General features: G+C 43.8%; 1 protein-coding gene across 1 annotated transcript in view; it reads left to right on the top strand.

The window, feature by feature from the left end:
• The window catches only part of kcnn2 (potassium calcium-activated channel subfamily N member 2), a 312,018-nt gene extending 307,095 nt beyond the window's left edge, over positions 1-4,923 (top strand). The window contains exon 8 of the mRNA XM_085987085.1: positions 4,163-4,923. Within this exon, the coding sequence (XP_085843211.1) occupies positions 4,163-4,450 (288 nt within the window). The 3' untranslated portion in view covers positions 4,451-4,923. The remainder of the gene's footprint in view (positions 1-4,162) is intronic.
• The last annotated feature ends 14,264 nt before the right edge of the window (positions 4,924-19,187 follow it).

Below are 19,187 nucleotides of genomic sequence, written 5' to 3'. Positions count from 1 at the left end.
CTCTCTGCCTCGCTACCTCTCTTTCTTCCTTTAAAACGCTCCTTAAAACCTGCCTCCTTGACCAAGCTTTTGGTTACCTGCCCTAATTTATCCTTATGTCTATCGGTGTCAAATTTTTTGTCTTAAAATACTCCTGGATTTTGACCTAGCGATGATGAAGGATTGGCAATATACTTCTAAGTCAGGATGGTGTGTGACTTGGAGGGGAACTTGCAGGTGAAGGTGTTCCCATGCGCCTGTTGCCCTTGTCCTCCTAGGTGGTAGAGGTCGCAGGTTTGGGAGGTGCTGCTGAAGAAGCCTTGGCGAGTTGCTGCAGTGCATCCTGTAGATAGTAAACATAAGGAGAACACACAGGGTAAAGCAATGAACATAAGTGGGCGGGAGAAATGATGGGGGGGCGGGGGGTGGGGAGATGGTGGGGGGTGGAAGATGAGGAGTCTCCCAGAATGTGCAACACTTGTCAGGCTAACAGGACGAGTTTGTGGCTAGCATGTGCCACACCATCAAGGATGGCTTCATAGCCACTGCAGACTAGCCTGGAGCATGTAGCAGTTTCGAACAGAACTGTAGTGGACACCATCACCACAGAGATCCATGTAGCAGGCCAAGCTCCCTCCCTGGCTGCTCAGGCTACTGCTAGACACTTTTCTCTAGTTTCTCCACCCATATTTCCAACTGCGTCTTTCTCTAGCTTGTCTCCTAGCTCCCCTCATGCACTGTCCAAGCTCATTTTGTCCATGAAACCCATATCCTCCCTTGACCCCATTCCCACTAAACAGCTGCCCACCCAACTTCCCCTCCTGGTCTAGCTGAAATTGTAAATGATTGCCTCTTCTCTGGTACTGTCCCCTTTCCTTTCAAAACCACCATCAACCCCTCCTCAAAAACTCACTGTCAACCTCTCTGTCCTTGCAAACTAGTGCCCCATTTCCAACCTCCCTTTCCTCTCCAAAGTCCTTGAATCTGTTGTCACCTCCCAAATCCGTGCCCATCTTTCCCGCAACTCCACATTTGAATCTCTCCAATCAAGTTTTTGTCCCTGCCACAGCACTTAAACAGCCCTAATCAGTCATAAATGGCATTCTTTGTGACTGTGGTGCACTATTCCCCTTCGTCCTCCTCGACCGCTCTGCAGCCTTTGACACAGTTGACCACATCATCCTCCTCCAATGCCTCTCCTCTTGTCCAGCTCAATGGGATTGCTTTCACTTGGTTCCACTCTTACCTATCCAATCATAGTCCAAGCATCTCCAGCAATATCTTCTCTTCTCACTCCTGCCTTGTTATTTCTGAAGTCTGCCAAGGATCTATCCTTGGTTCCCTCCTCTCCCTCATCTATATGCTGCACGTTGGATACATCATCCAAGGACGTGGGGTCACCTTCCACATGTATGTTAATGATATCCAGCTGTACCGCTCCACCACCTCTCTCAACCCCACCCCCTCTGTGTTGTTAGACTGCTTGACTGACATCTCATCTTGGATGAACCTCAATTTCCTCCAGTTAAATATTTAGAAGACTGAAGCCTTCATCTTCAACCCCTGCCACAAACTCCATAGCCTTGCAACTGAACTCTGCATTACTCTAACTCTGGCCTCTTGTGTATCATCCCTCCCTTCACCCCACCATTGGCAGCCGTGCCTTCAGCCATCTAAACCATACGCTCTTGAATTCCCTCCCTAAACCTCTCGACCACCCTCTCCTCCTTTTAGACACTCCTTAAAACCTAACTCTCACCCTCCTAACATCTTTTGCTTTGGCTCTCCATCCATATTTCACAGAACCACAGAAACCCCACAGTGCAGATAGAGGCCATTTCGGCCCATCGAGCCTGCACCGACACATATCCCACCCGATCCCCGTAACCCCTACACCAACACACATCCCACCCTATCCCCGTAACCCCACGTATTTAATCCCCCTAACACTAAGGGTCAATTTATCATAGCCAATCAACCTAACCCGCACATCTTTGGACTGTGGGAGGAAACCGGAGCACCCGGAGGAAACCCACGCAAACACGGGGAGAATGTGCAAACTCCACACAGACAGTCACTCGAGGCCAGATTCGAACCCGGGTCCCTGGCGCTGTGAGGCAACAGTGCTAACCACTATGCCACCGTGATTTGTCTGATTATGCCTCTGTGAAGCACCTTGACATATTTTTCTACATTGAAAGCACTGTATAAATGAAAATTGAGGTTGTTGTTGAGGGACCAATTGCAGAGTATTGTCTCATTGAATTTTCAAACACGGGGGCTGGGCTGCAGGCACAGAATTTCAAGCATCTGCTAGGTACCATTCTGTCTGTGTACACAGTGTCACAGATGGGTAAATGGAGTTGAGATACAAATCAGCTATGAACTATTTGAATGGAGGAGCAGGCTCAAGGGGCTGAATGGCCTATGTCGCAGTGGTGACAATCTGCAATCATTTGCAATTATAGTGCGGCTTGTAAATAAATGTTAGGTTTTGGTGAAGTTCATGTGCTTGGTCACAATGTTTCTGTTGCAGTTTGGACGTGCTTAGTATGAAATGTAATGAGTGGAAGCTGCATGTTTTGTTTGGCCTACCAATTTTTGGGAATGGGCAAGGGGATAATGTTGGCATGACTGCTGATACATTGATGTGATTCTTAAGAGAAGGTTTCTTGAATCAGCTGGTTCCAAATGTTATGTTCTTTTGTTCTTTTGTTTCTTGCCACTGGCACTGGCTTCTCTTGGATGCATCTTCTTGCTGCTTCTGGCCACCTTCAGCCCCCGGCGTTTTGGGCACCTGCCTCCTCTCTGGCTCCCATGAGGAGACCTCTTTGAAAAAAGGTTGGGTAGCATGCAGCACACCGCCACTACTCTTGAGATATGAGCCGGACTGTTTTGCAGAGCCACCCTAAATCAACCTAGACACTTGTAGCATGCCTTCTACATTCCATAACCCTGATGGCAGAATGGATCTCATTGTTCTGCTTGTGTCCTAGGGGGCACACAGGTGTCATCAGTGAAGGCACCAGGATCTAGCCAGCCTTTCTGCTTGAAACAATAGTGATGCCGTGAATTGCCTTAATATAAAAGCACTGTGGCAGCTGTCAGAAAACAAGCACTGATATGCATGCTGTAGTGTTGGTAATTACAGCTGAGCTGGACATTGCAGGAATCTTTCCTGGTCACGTAAGCAATCGGAGAAAATCCTGTTAAAATTACACACCCATATCATTCTGATACAGGGAAGCTGACAAGCAGCTTGCTCAAGGAAACAAAGCATCAGTGGCCTGTCGAATGCATCTGTACAGTCAATTGAGAAACATTGGAAATTGCCCCAAAACAGCCTGAAATGAGTCTATGGCACAAAATTTAGTGTGGTGATTACCTGTTGAAAGATGAATTTGTATTTTGATTGATCAAAGGAGGTCAAACTCCAGGGAATCGGGATTAGAAATTTGAGGAAGGATTTTAATGTCTTTAGTTTGAAAGTTTGTGATGGGTGAGTTATTCATGTTTGTGATGGGTGAGTTATTCATGTTTAATTCCATTTATTTGGGTCCGATCAATGAAACCTGTTTAGCAATTTTATTATACTCTTCATTCCTTTAATTCATTGTATTGTGCGAATAACAAATATGACTGTTATTTGTAGTTGGATCTGGAGTATTTTTAAATGTATATTTGCTATATCATTTTTTCTTTATTAATGCAAGACCTATCAAATACCTATGGTTAAGAATAAATCTTTTCTTCAAGACTGGGATATTGGCTTTGAGAAAAATAATATCCACGGTTGTGATTGATATATGGAAAGATAATGCCAAGAATCGGGATTGGAACCTGTGAGAATTCGTTCACTGTTGAATTTACAATATGGATATTTGACTTTAAATAATGAAATGTGGAGAAACATAAAACAGTTGTTTCTGTCAGAATGGTCATGCATTAATTATTGGATGACTGGTTATGTTGACAACCTCCAAAATTATTTGTATTATGATTTGCTGTTAAATTGATAATGTTGATTTTTCATGCATCATTCATTGTATTTGCAAAATGGCAGATCATTAAGAATAGATCTGACTTTAATGGTTGCTGTTAACTTGGGACAAAAACAAATTGTTTCTGGAAAATATTCAGCAAATACTAAAACTACCAACTCTGTTCTTTCCCCTCATTTTAGACTCAAAACATTATGTACGACATGATCTCAGACCTAAATGAAAGAAGTGAAGATCTTGAGAAAAGGATTGTAACATTGGAAAATAAATTAGAGACATTAATAGGGAGTATCCATGCTCTACCTGGACTGATTAGTCAGACAATCAGCCAACAGCAGAGGGAATTTCTTGAAGCTCAAATACAACACCATGACAAACAAATTACCTACAGTGCTGAGCGGTCGCGGTCATCAACCAGAAGGAGAAGGTCCTCCTCGACAGCTCCACCAACTTCATCGGAAAGTAGCTAGAAGTGAACATTTTAACCACAAGAAAGAACTTTTTTTTGCCATCATATGGTTGATATTTTAGCTTTTATTGTAAAGCCCTAACAATACTAAACAGTGTTATCCGGGTTCTGATGTCAGAATTCAGGGAACCTGAAAAAATATTTTAGGCCAAAAGGAGTGAGTGCTCTCCTTCAGATGCACAGTGAATGCACCTAACCTGCTGCATAGATTGTTTCTTCTGTACAATTAACTTGACTTTTTACTCACACACTTCAACTGACTTTACTAATATATAATATAATAAAAAGAACATTTCTGGATATTTCTGTTTGGTCGGTTTAAGCCCTTCTCTTCATGGGCACAGCTGCAGCAGTACTCAGGTGCGCAATCGATAATGAACAAGAAAGTGTACTTTGTTCCAAGTGTGAATATTACATAAGTAATGCCTTTAAAACACAAATGAGAAAAACAGTTTATTAAAATGTTAAACAAAAGCAATGTTCACCGTATCCCATAATTTAAAAGAAATGAAACCTTTTGTACGTATATATTGAAAAGACTGTTAAATGCAGACTGTTACAGTGGAGTTTATGATATTCAGTGAGCTATTACCTTAAATCCACAAATTAAGAACAGAAGTAAAACAAAAATTATTTAAAAAGGGAAGTGGTCAAAGGAAGCAGAGGAATATACACAACAATAGTGGCCCAGTCACTCTGTTCTCCAAAAGTAGACTTGATTACCTTCAGCATCACTATATTCTCAGGATAAGTACTTCCACAGTAGAGAGCTTGTTGCTGGAATAGATCCCTATGGCAGAAGTGGTTATCTGTAGAGTTAGAGGACCACTGACATTGACCTATCTGAGGACTGGAAAAGTCAGTATGAGACCCAGAGAAAGAAAGGAAAGACAGAAAAAGATCATGAGAGTGAATTCAGATACGTAGTGGTGAGAAAGGACTTTACGCACATTCTGAAGTGTATCTTGCATTCAGCCTTCAGTATACCAAGATGGAGGCATTCCAGCACCTGAAACTGAACAAGTTGAACTCTATCATTGGTAGCTCCAGAAGTAAGGCACCTAATTCATTTGGTTATCTGATGACAAAGAAAAGAAGTTAGATGTTCATTTGTAGTCAAGTTAGGAAGTGTTTGATTTTAAATTATTGTTAAAATAGTAATGCAATATAGATCATTATATTCCAGTGAAAATAACAATACTAGTAGTACTCATTATGGTGGTCCAACTGTAAACTTCAGTAGAGAAATGCCATCTAGTATTGGCAGTTATGCTCTGCAAAGCTAAGGTTACAAGTCACAAAGTTAGGTTACACTGAAATTCTTGACATTAAACAGCATTCACCGAGAGGTCACATTCTCCCCATTCCTATGCCAATCTAGGATCTCTCAGAAAAGAGAAGTCAAAAATTTGTAACTTAATGTATATTTTTTTCAGAGAATTACACAAGTGGACATTCTAGAAGGTCCCCCCCCCCCCCCCCAAGCCTCTGCACACACCACTTCTAGAATTACTACTGACTGCACAAACCTAGGTGGTTGGTACTGTCCCCAACTTTGAATTTTAAACATATTCCCTTCCCCTTCATAATGATTGAAGTAATGGCTTTGCAAACAATTAGCTACAGGCCACAACAACCAGTCACTGAAATATAGCTGCCGGAGGTAGAATGATTTTCATCATTTTGAAAAAAATGCAGACCACTAAATGGAGTGCCTCATGGGGAGAGAGCATTTACATCTGATCTGGCTTACTCATTACTTACCAGTGTGCCTTATTTAGCTGATCACAGAACAGCACTGGTGATGGCCATACGGAAATCCCTCTTTTCTCTCTCGCTGAAGAATGTATTATGAAAGATGTCACCTCGTGTAAAAACTGACAATGAAATTATAGTAAAACCCTGAACTAAAATGAACTATTAGCATAGCTTTCAAATTCTGAAAACCAATGGCTGTCTTTATTTATGCTGCTGCTCTTGTCGCCAGTGGAATGCTTAATGTACCTAATTAGCCTGCTATTCCCTTCTATCTACCTAATGTTCTTTTAAGTTCTTACCCATCCCCATGCTTAATCTGTCTCCAGATTCCCAAATCCCACAGGATATGAACTGGAGTTTCCCTACTGATCATCTGCTAGGACGTGTTAAAATAGTGCATCACAGTCTTACACTTGTTCTCATAGCGAGTGAGAACATTCATATTGGCAGGTGGACCTATCAATCTTCTTGTGCTGTGAAACTAGTCTATTTTTTGAAATAATAACAGAACAGTTTCAGAGTGTGAGCTACACTGGGGTAGATTGGCATCCTAATAGTGTTTCTTGAATCCTCTCTTGTCACAGCAGAAAGGAGCAGTGTTATTACATTGAGGCATACTGAGCAAGAGGCAGAACATTTGGCCAGAAGAGAGACAGGATTAGGGTATGAGGGTGCATTGGAGGCATGAAAAAGCATTAGAAGCACGAGTGGCATCAGAGCTATACATCATGATAGGCATCAGAAGCATTAAATGAGGGCAGGAACTGGAACAAACATGGAACAGTTCAGAGACAAAAGCATGGGGAGAGAATCAGAGACACAGAGAACCAAAGAGGCAAGATAAAAATTAATCCAATTAATTAAACTCCACAATTTAAATGTTGCTTCCAGTCATGTGCCACCTGGTAATATAGAGACCACAGTAAAATGGGAAATATTCTCAAAGAATCATTGAGCCTGATTAGTCAAACCTTCAAGTATGTTTTTTAAATATGAGGAAGGCATGAAGGGCATCAGAGGAATAAGGAGAGATAAGGATTGCATGTTATAGAAGTTTGATGAAAATGTGCATGCAAAATATTGGTGCAACTTGTACTTTATAGAAGAGTTATAACAGGCTGTACTCAATACTGTTAAATCCTATTCCATTTTGCAGTAAGAAATTAGTCCAGTAGCCAAAACTACAGTTGTGCACATTTGTTTGTTTGAGCTGTCTAAAGCACACTAAAGATTGTGTCACTAGGGCTAACAATCCGTGGCCTTTCAATACATTCTTGCCATAAGTCTCGTTGGGAACGTGGCAGAACAGCTGTGAGTTAGGCTAGTTTCCAGAGACGCTGGTTCTCAGCCTTCCCCAGAATTTTACACGGGGCCTTGTTAGGGGCAGGGCCTCCACCCATGCCAAACAATGTCAGCACCGTAGGAAGGAGTGTGATCATGTCGGAGGCTCCCTGGCTCTTTGTCCCTGGTCTGATGGGATGTCAGTGGGCCCATATATCAAGTGAAAGCAGGCATACCGGCCTATGAAACAGCAAATGTGTATCCCACCTGATGGATCCAGGCACTCCCAGCACCCCCTCTCCAACCCCCCACCCCCACTCAGGCATGGGCATCCAAAGCTAAATTTTTCAGCCTCTCCAGTGTGGCAGACACCTGAGCTGGCCCACTAATGGTGCGGGCACCTGTCCATGTTATGTTAATGAGGTGACTTCCCCATGATCCCCCAAACTTTGCCAGGGTCAATGCCAGAGGCTATCGGGGAAGGGGGCAGATCCTGCATTGAAGGCCCGTGGGTTTGCAGGCCCTGTTCAATGATGCAGTTTGAGTTATTTATTGCACTGAGCCAAATTTTCTTGTTTTTTTTAATGAACATGTGTAACAATTGCATGTGTTTTGTCTTGCACATGTACAAATGGTTAAACAGATTTGCAGAGTAGATAAACAAGAGAAAATCACTGGTGTTAGCTTTCACCAGCAAGAGGGTCATTCCTCTCATTTCTTTGCCTAAGTAAAACTCTGCCCTCACCTTCCGATTAGGCACTTTACAGCCTTCCGGACTCAATATCGAGTTCAACAATTTCAGATCATAACCTCGGCCCCTATTACATTTTTCCTTATATTTTTTATCCACCCCTTTGTTTTGGTTTTTCCCTCCCTCCCCTTTCCTTTTTCTTCTCTCTCCCACATGGCAGCTGTCTCTCATTCTGCCAGAACATTTCACACCTAATCTGAGCCGTCTTTTGTCTCCATTAGTCCTATCACCATCTTGTCTTGTTTTCAATACCTCTTAATGTCTCTTCACTTCTTTTGTTCTCTCCCAGCCCTGCCTTTCGATCTATTTCATTTCCTTTCCAGTTTTGAAAAAGGGTTAGACCCGAAACGTCGACTCTAATTTCTCTCCACGGATGTTGCCTGGCCTGCTGAGTTTTTCCAGCATTTTCTGTTGTTATTTCGGATTGCCAGCATCTGCAGTATTTTGCTATCGTAAAACTCTGCCCTGCCCTAATAAAAAGAGCCTGACTTCCCTACACTATTGGTCTTTGGACAAAACTTACTTTTATTCATAAATCCCAAAAATAGGCTGTTGTGCACAGCTAGGACATGAGAGGGATTTAGAGGCTTGTGCTGCTAGCCATCCTGAATCCAACAAATTTTCTTTCCTCCTCAGGGTCCAGGATAGGCTTCCTAGCATCTGTACTAACAGCAGGCAAAAATAAGGATTTTGATGGAATTCTAAATTTTCAGAACCATATGAAAAATGTTTTTAAAACACAGGGAAAATTGGTGACTGTGTTTCAATCTCTAGATTCTGCTGTTTCTGAACATTGCACAATCTTGTAAATTAAATTTAAATATAGGTCATTGAGCAGTGAATATCAACTGAGACACAGTGCTAGGTTTGTACTATTACTTTCTACCATTTACTCAACTCCATGATAATGTTAACTCAACAAAGACAGAATCCAGTTTATAAAATCCTATGTAAGGTGGCCATTGATTTCTTTAATGTGCATTACTTCTGCTTGTCAACTATTCTACGCAAGTGTGAGGTCTGGCTCCACTGGCAATGACTGTTGTAACTCAATTTTCGTAAGCTAAATAAAATCCTCAATACAAGGGATATTGTATTTAGAATTCACACAAGCATTTTAAGCACATTTCAAGTTCATTATTGTGATTAGATTACACCTACATTTCATAAACAAGCTGATTAGCTTACATATTAAAACAGAAATTTGCCACTAAATTAAAGTATTGCCCTACAGTCCTGTATTGCCATGCTTTTACTATCAGTTTATAGCATGGTAGTTACATAGTTAGAATGTAAAATTGTTAAGGTTTCATCTAAAATTATACTTTGCAATGTTTCCTACCAAACTTATTTGATATAAGCCTACAGATTATATAGATAAATGCTACTAAAAGAAGCACAAATGAATACATAATAGACTCTAACATTAACACCCAAAGAAATACAAACAAATTGCAGTTGGTTATAGTATATTCTTCTCAAGAGCATGATATATGCTATTTGAAAAATGTTCATTTTATAACAGAACTGAATAAACTTAATTTTGCTGTAATGTCGTAAAACTTTTTAATGGTTGGCACTGGCAAGCTGCCAAGCTCAATATCCATTTTAAAAATATTTTTAAAGTGGTTATTCAGCCATATGCTGTTACAGAACTGTTCTTGTTTCCAATTTTGTTCAAAAATGTGATTAGTACTCCTGCACTAATAGTAGTTGAGCACTTGTGAATCTTGTTAAATTTCAGTTGGCCTTGTGTGCTGACTGAAAAGGAATAGGGGAGTACTTTTATTTTGAGATTGTGCTTACTTGCAATTTTGTTGAGTTGTATTAAATTATAATATGATGTTATTCTTTGATAACCTAGTCTCTTGAGAAAATAGCTGCATATATGAAAGCATTGTTTCAGCTATAATGAACTAAAATATTTGTATTTATCATGGGCAGGACCACTGGAATATGTTAACTGAGTAGGTCACATTTGTTAGATCCGTGATTCTGAGAGTATGATGTTTTTCAATAACCACACGGATGCTGTAACTTAACAATCAACAGGTATTTACTGGAATAGGGTAGTCTCAAGACTGGGGAACAGAGGCATGCTCAAGGCTTATATACAGGTGTGGTCACTGCCGGTACTACAGTATACAGGAGCTGTAAAAGTAGTTCTCTCTTAAAGGTACATACACTACAATTCCTCCCCTTTTAGATTAGTAGTACCCATAATATTCAAATAACAATTAACACTTTAACATGTACATTAAACAACAATAGCCCATTTATAGATTCAGTCTTTGGGGCGGCTTCCTGATCCTTTCGGGATAGCGCCTTTCCTGAGGTTCTTGTTCTTGGTGTGGAGGCGATTCTGGCCCCTTTTCGTCAGTTATTTCATCCGTTTCCACTGCTACTGTTTCTGAGGTAGATGCTATCGGTATGTCGGGTTCATCCCCAGGGACGCGAGACATGGGGTTGACTCGTTCCTGTGACGCTAAGATCTGATCGACGTGGCGTATCACAATGTTCTCCCTGACATCCACTGTGTACATTAATGGCCCCTGCCTTGTGCATATCATTCCGGGTTGCCATTTCTCTGTTCAGTAGTCACGGGCCAAGACTGGTTGTCCTACGTTGAAGCTCCTTGTCGGCTTCTCATTGATGTGCTGGAATTGTTTATCTTCAACATTTCTTCGCACATTTGGTCTGAGCAAGTCCAGACGAGATCTCAACCTTCGGTTAAAGAACATCATGGCCGGGGTCTGGTTGGTAACTGCATGCGTCGCGTTTCGGTAGGCTAATAAGAAATTGTCCACCTTATGCTGTAGTGGAATTTCATCGTCGCACATGGCCTTTATCGCCTTCTTAAAGGTTTGTACGAACCTCTCAGCCAATCCATTTGTGGCTGGATGATACGGGGCGGATGTGTAATGCCTTACCCCATTTCTTCTCATAAATTTTCAAAACTCTTCGGACACAAACTGTGGTCCATTATCAGCAAATCTGCTCTGGCAAGCCGTTCCTGGCAAATATGGTCCGTAGGACTGCAATCGTTTTCTCTGTAGTGGTTGAGGACATTTTTATCACCTCAGGACATTCCACTGCTATTAAGAACATTGAGTCCATGAATGGACCAGCAAAATCAATATGCACCCGTTGCCATGGAGAGGAGGGCCACTCCCATGGGTGTAGAGGGGCATGTGGTGGTGCATTTTGGACCTTCTGGCATCCTGAGCAGCTCTTGGTTAGGTCTTCGATTTGTTGATCGATTCCCGGCCACCACACATAAGCCCTAGCAAGGCTTTTCATTTTCACTCCCCCCAGATGACCTTCATGAAGCTCATTTAGCACTCTCTCCCTTAACTTGGGTGGAATCACCACTCTGGATCCACACATCACTCTCCTCTGGCATACTGACAGCTGTTCTCTTCTGGATGAGAATGTTGGCAACAGTGAGTCGCCATGTGTTGGCCATCCCCTCACCGTCAAATCATATACCCGAGACAGCGTCGGATCATTGCGGGTCTCCTCTATATCCGTGTTCGTTACTGGCAATCGTTCAATTATTGACGAATAAAATATCTCAATAGGGTCCACTGCTGGTGCTTCCTCCACAGTAGGCAGTGGCAGGCGCGATAGCCCATCAGCGTTTCCATACAGTTTCGTGCCTTTATATTCTATTTCATATTGATTCGCCCCTAGAAACTGGGACCATCTTTGTAACCGTTGTGCAGTCATCACTGGAACGCCCTTCTTAGGATTAAAGATGGAGACAAGTGGTTGGTGGTCAGTCAGCAAGGTGAACTTCTGCCCATGCAGATAGTGGTTGAATTTTTTTACTCCCTATACTAGGCTGAGGGCCTCCCTGTCAATCTGGGCATAGTTGCGCTCGGCTGAGGTTAGTGACCGAGACGCAAAGGCTACTGGCCTCTCCAACCCATCTGGGAATTTGTGCGACAGCACCGCTCCAATACCATAGGGTGATGCATCACATGCCAAACGAATTGGTAGTGCTGGGTTGAAATGGGCCAACACCTCTTTTGATGTGATCAATTCTTTACACTTCTGGAAAGCTCGTCTACGTTCGTCATTCCACTTCCATGGTACCCCTGTTTGTAGTAGGGTGTTCAGTGGGTGTAATACCGTGGACAAATTTGGTAAGAACTTATGGTAGTAGTTTACCAGCCCGAGGAACGACCTCAGTTGTGACACATTTTCCGGTGCTGGAGCCTTGACTACTGCCTCAATCTTTTCAGGGGACTTATGTAACCCCTCTTCATCGATGACGTGGCCACAATACGAGATCTGCTTCTGGAAAAACTCGCACTTGTGGCGATTAGCTCGTAGCCCATATTCCTTTAATCTGGTGAGCACCTTCTCCAAGTTGGCGAGGTGATCACTGTCATTTTCGCCCGTGACCAGGATGTCATCCAAATAACACTGGGTCCCTGGAATCCCTTGCAGGACTTGATCCATCGCCCTTTGCCAAATAGCCGGAGTCGATGCTACCCCGAACACCAGCCGATTGTATTGACAGAGACCTTTATGAGTGTTAATCATAAGGTATTGTTTCAAGGCTTCTTCTACCTCCATTTGCAAGTACGCCTGGGCTAGATCAATTTTGGTGAAGCGTTTACCTCCAGATAGCGAGGCGAAAATATCCTCAATTCGTGGAAGCGGATATTGTACCGTGTGAAGGACTGGGTTCACTGTCACCTTAAAATCCCACAGATGTGGACCTTCTTTGGTTCCCCAGGCGTATTACTCAATGACCTCTTCATTACAGGAATGATGGGTGTAGCCCACTCGCTCCAGTCTACTTTGGACAGTACTCCTGAACGTTCCAACCCTTCCAGCTCTGCTTCGACAGCTGGTCTGATCGCATAAGGCACTGGTCTGGCCTTAAGAAACTTTGGGCTTGCATTTTATCTATTTTAATCGTTGCTGTTATGCCTTTTAGTGTTCCGAGTCCCTCCTGGAACACTTCTTTTGCATCAGTTAGCATTTTTGACAGTCGTCCAGGTGTGACGTCGTCATCCTTTTTGACCTCAACCTTCAGTGCCTGTATGGAATGCCAATCTAATTGTATCTTCCAGATCCATTCACGTCCTAGCAGTGGTGGTCCTCCATCTGGCAATACATATATGTCCATTTTAGGTATTTCCTGGCCTTTATATATCACTTTCACCCTTATTTTTTCTTTGGGGAAGACTTTTTGCCCCGTGTACGTCTTCAAGACAATCTCTGTAGCTTTCAAGGGTATATGTGAAAATAGCTGCTTGTAGTCCCTTTGGTTTATGACTGTTAGGGCTGATCCTGTGTCCAATTCCATTTTCACTTGGACTCCGTCTATCTTGAGTGTAACCCAGATAGCCTGGTGATCCTCCATTTTGGTTACCTTATGTCGTTTCAGACAACCCAGCTCCTTGCTTCCGGAGTCTGTGTCACTTTTCTGTTCGTCTGAACTACTGTCCATCACCTTGTGTACCTTTTTGCACTTCTGTCGAGATTTCTTACTGTTGGTTTTCTTCCCAGACCTACAGACTCTTGCTATGTGTCCTGCTTTTCCACACTGTCTGCACACTTGGTCCTTGAACCAACAATCCTTCTGGTCATGTGTTGTTCTGCCACAGCGATAGCACTTCCCTGTTCCATGGGACATTTCATTGGTGCCATATTCTTGCGGTCTCCGTTGTATCTCTGCAGCGCCCCTTGCGGCTGCTTCATGTGATACTGCCATACTGAAAGCCTTGTCCAGCGTAAGATCCTTTTCTGATAGAAGCCGTTTCTGGGTTCCTTCACTTTGCAGCCCACACACAAACTTATCCCTTAACGTATCTGCTAGTCCCACTCCAAACTGGCAGTGTTTCGATAGCTTGTGCAGTTCCGTTAAGTACTCAGCATTGCTTTCGTCTTTGTATTGGTTCCTTTTATGGAACTTAAATCGTTCTGCTATCAGCAGCGGTGTGGGGTTTAAGTGCTCCTGTAGGATTTCTACTATGCTTTCGAAATTCTTGTTCACAGGCTTCTCTGGGGTTATTAGGTTTCACAGTAACCCATAAGTTTTTGCACCCATGGAATTTAACAAAACCAGTGCTTTCCTAGCATCTGGCACTTCATTCGCCCTGCAGTACACCTCAATATGTTCCACATATGTCGCCCAATCTTCGACTTCATTGTCGAACGTAGAGATACTGCCACTCTTCGGCATCCCTGGGTGTGATTTAACTGTCAAAAATGGCATCTCCCACGCTTCCCCTTCTCCGCGGCTCAATGGCACCTCCCGCGCTCTCCCTTCTTCTCCCCGCGGACACTGTTCAGCCCTTGAGCCCTGGCTGTGCTCTGCGAGTTTTTTTTTTTCTTTCTGTGCGCCTTTCCCGTTTCCGCCGCTCGGTCCTGAACCCGGCTGCTGCTTTACCCTCTCTCGCTCCGTTTTGTTTTTCCTCGACGCCGCTCGGTTTTCAACCCCCGGCTGCACCCTGTGTGCTTCACCCTCTATCTTACCCCATCGACGCTGCTTGGCTTTTACTCCGCCGTCGGTCGGCTCCAGCCGCCGCTGTCTGGGAAGGGTCTGCGCTGTACCTGTCGTCAGTCTGTTGCTGATCGTCGTGGCTGGGGAACCAAGCCCGGCTCTCCACAGCCTCCCCTGCGATGTTCACTCTCTGCCGGACGACTGGGTGGTTGCTCGTGGTCGACGCCCGTGTTTCTGGCCTCGACTTTCTTCCACCGCCCTCCGGAGCGAATCCTCGAAGGGAAATGCAGAGTTGCAGGTAGATTCGAATCGACACTCGTCGCCACTGTTAGATCCGTGATTCTGAGAGTATGATGTTTTTCAATAACCACACGGATGCTGTAACTTAACAATCAACAGGTATTTACTGGAGTAGGGTAGTCTCAAGACTGGGGTACAGAGGCATGCTCAAGGCTTATATGCAGGTGTGGTCACTGCCGGTACTACAGTATACAGGAGCTGTAAAAGTAGTTCTCTCTTAAAGGTACATACACTACAACATTCAATTTCTGTTGTCAATCTTCCATGGCATTGCACACAGGGAGTCAAGAGCAATTATAGCCTTCAGGTGAAATGGGGTTCGGACGGTGGTGGATAATTGGACCAAGACATGCAGATGTAGTTCTGTCCCCATTTTAAAGTCATACCTTTGGTCCTTATTTTTATATAATACTTTGATTTTATATTATTTATAGTTAAATAACAATATGGCCAGTTTGGAAGCACAGAAGTAGATTTGGTTGCACCATCGGAGGTTATCCGCAGTCCAAGCTGGTGAAATCTGAGGTACTAAAGCATCACCACTGGTAGCAGAGTGTAATTACAGCAAGACAGGTTTACAGAAGTAGTTTCATTTAAAATAACAACAGAAATTGCTGGAAACACTCAGCAGGCCAGGCAGCATCCGTGGAGAGAGAAACAGAATTAACGTTTCAGGTCTGGGACCCTTCATCAGAACAGGAATAAGCTGGAGATGTAACAGATATTAAGCAGGTGCAGGGACAGGGAGGGAAGTGGGGTGGGGGGGTGGGAGGGAGGAATTGAAGGAACATACTGTGCTGAGGTAAGAGGCAGGAAAGATAAAATGTTGCAAATGGGGATGGCAGAATCATACAGCATGAAAAATGGGGGCAGGGGTTATAGTTTGAAATTGTCGAACTCAATGTTGAGTCTGGAAGGCTGTAAAGTGCTGTAAAGATGAGGAGCTGTTCCTCGAGCTTACGTTGAGCTTCACTGGAACAATGCAAGAGGTCGAGGACAGAGAGATCAGAGTGGGAGTGAAACGGAGAATTAAAGTGACAGGCAACCGGGAGCTCAGGGCCACCCTTACGGACTGAACGGAGGTGTTCCGCAAAGCAGTCGCCCAATCTGCGTTTGGTTTAGTTTCATTTAAATGTGGACATAGGAATTTATAATGAAAAAGTTGGCACAGAAGTGCACATAAGTGTAAGATTTTTAATATATTAGTAGATATGGGTTTCATGGATTTTGACAGTGTTTTGTTGATCACACAGAAACTTGATACAAACATGTTAACCACTAGAAGTAGTGCGTAAAGATTGTCAACTTCTGGGACAAAGTCAAGGGCTATAATGAACTCTGAACTCCTAAGTAACACATATATGTGTATTTTCAGTGATGGTGTACTCCCTCTCCTCCTCCTCATTTTCCTCCCCTGGTCCCCTAGGGATTTCCAGAGACCTGGGAGTGCGACTGTTGCTGTCAATTCTGTTCTCAATTGGTTGCTGGGAGGTGCGCATGAGCAGCCTGGAGACAACTTTCTTGGCAAATGTTATTTTCTCCCTGTGGGGGAAATGCCTGCTGTCTACTCAATGATTCCTCCCACTCCCCCCACCTCTCCAGCATTGCAGCCGAGGTCAGGATTCGGCAACTGCCATTGGCTCCCGGCTAAGCAATGCCTAGATTTAAAAATTCTCATCCTTGTTTTCAAATCCCTCCATTGTCTCAACCCTCTTATATCTGTAACCTCCTCCAGCCCTACAACCCTCCAAGATCTCTACGCTCCTCCAATTCTGGCCATTGCAGGTGATTCTCTGGCTCCGACTGGATAGATTAGAATGGAACCAGGCGAGTGCTGTCCCACCAGTTGGATGACGGAGGAGAGGGGTTGGAGGAGGATGGTGCAGTCAACCATGTTAAAGGCAGGTCAAGAAGACCAAAGAGGGGTAGTTTACCATGGTCACAGTCACATAGGATGTATTTTATGACTTTGCTAAGAGCCGTTTCAGTACTGTAGCAGAGGCGGAACCTGATTGGAGGGAATGAAACATGGAGTTCCGAAAACGAGGAGCATGGATTTGGGAGGCGACAGCACATTCAAGGACTTTGGAGAGGAAAGGGAGGTTGGAGGTAGGGGTGATAGTTTGCAAGGACGGTGGGAGCCAAGGGTTGGTTTTCTAAGGAGAGGGGAGATTTGATGGGGAGGGGGACAGTACCTGAGGAGAGAGAACCGTTATTAATATCAGATAACATGGGTGTCAGGAAGGGAAGTTGGGTGGTCAGCAGTTTAGTGGGAATAGGGTCGAGGGAGCAGGAGGTGCGTCTCATGGACAAGAGGAAAGATAGGAGAAAGATGCGAGTTCAGGGCTAGGGCAGGGGAGAACCTTAGAGGAAGTTTGGCCCAGTGGTAGTTCATTGTCAGCATTAAATTACAGGTATAAATTTCTCTTCATATTTAAAATGTATTTTTTGGTGCTGTCTATGGTTCTCTTGATTTCACAACGGCAGCGAGCAGAGACAGTAAAAGGTTCTGAGGCTGTGTACTCATTTTACAGTCAAGACAGACTCTTCTTCAGTGCTACTTATAATCTAAGTCAATGTATTCAATTCTCAGTAGTTTTTATTGTCATTGCAAATTAAATGATGGCAATAATGCTACTGATTTTGTTCCACACTATTCCCAAGGAGTAAGTATATCTACGTGAAATAAGCAGAATTTCATAGCTTTCCAGATAAAAGCCACATCCTGCATGAGTCTGAAGTTGCACAACAGCATTATAGATCCTGTGCTTGTCATATTTTGCACACCTAATGTTAAAAATAGATCTAACAATTATTTTCAGTAATAATGCTATTACTAATGAATGAACCATTCAAAATACTTTATTGCTAAATATAAAATGAAATAGATACAATACTCATGATTCCTGGACAGAAAGAGCACACCCAAAGTGCACTGTGCCTGTCGAGGCCTAGGGGCAATGCTGTTCGGGCTGCAATTTTACGAACCTCGGTGGGTCCATGGCGGGCGATGTCGGTGGCAGGTTCCGATCCCGCTGCTGTCCCAATCCCGGCCTCTAAAATGAATTTCCCTTGATGGGGCTTGTTAAGCCCGCCCAGCGCGTTTCCTGGCCAATTAGAGGAAGCGGGTCTGGTGACGTAATTTGCTGGTGTGTCATCAGCCAGTTTCCTGAAAGGGACCATGGCCAACTTTCTTCTAACATTTGTGCTGTCAATGTTCTACAGCATTGAGGTGCTACAAACACTGACAGGAACTGCACAGAGGTGCAGGGTTGCACCCAGGCTCTCCCATGACTCCCTCCATATGCTTATGGATGGAGTCATAGCATGCAGGGAGGTCCTCTTCCCTTCCAATAGGTGGAAGAGACCTCCCCAGGAGAGCAACGCAGCCTGATTGCACATTGCACAGGAGGACACAAGCAGGGATGTGGTCAGGAGGACGTGGGTGCAGTGCCACAAATGTTTCAATGATCTCAGTAGGTCACAATATGTTAGTACAAAGCCACACTCAACCGCATCCTGCTGTCCCACTCATTACATCCCCATCACTCTTCCTTTCCTACCCTACTCCTGCACATCCTTACTCACACCAACTTGTCTTGCACCTCCACCCATCCCTCTCTATCTACATTATCACTTCCCCATCTCATTAACCACCCCTCACACTCACCCTCATCCTAGTGCAATCATACCAACTAACAACACACAAGGGTAGGCACTTAGGTGTTTTATGCAATGTTCATGTAAAGCTTCTGTTAATGTGGTGCCAAACATTGAAACCTTTATTTTCAACACTTTGCATTCTTGGACAGATTTGTGTGCACCTTTTGAAGTGACCTAGTGAGTTACAGTGAATGGTGAGACATAACGGTACCCACTGCAATAGTGATAAGAATGAAAGGAATGGCTTGGGCATTGTAGGGATGCTTTATGGTGTTGGTGCGGGGTGGTGCCAACCTGGCACATCATGTGGCAGCCAGGGTGTCAAGTGAAGTAAATCTGCCCATGGTGAGGCCATCTGTGATGTCCAAGGCAGCAATGTGGTCAGGTGCTGGTGCCCTCTGTCCTGTGCAGCATCAGTTGATTGCAGAGAAGATTGTTGTTCTTGTTGGTGCTGCTGGTGTGCCTGGTGCTGCTGATGTTGGGGCTGATCGTGGTGGGATTCTGAGGACCAAGGTGAGAGAG

This window comes from Somniosus microcephalus, chromosome 1 (assembly GCF_052327205.1).
Source record: "Somniosus microcephalus isolate GS21.2 chromosome 1, FLI_Smic_1.0, whole genome shotgun sequence".
Taxonomy (NCBI): Eukaryota; Metazoa; Chordata; class Chondrichthyes; order Squaliformes; family Somniosidae; genus Somniosus; species Somniosus microcephalus.
This window is presented reverse-complemented; position numbering and strand designations above follow the sequence as displayed.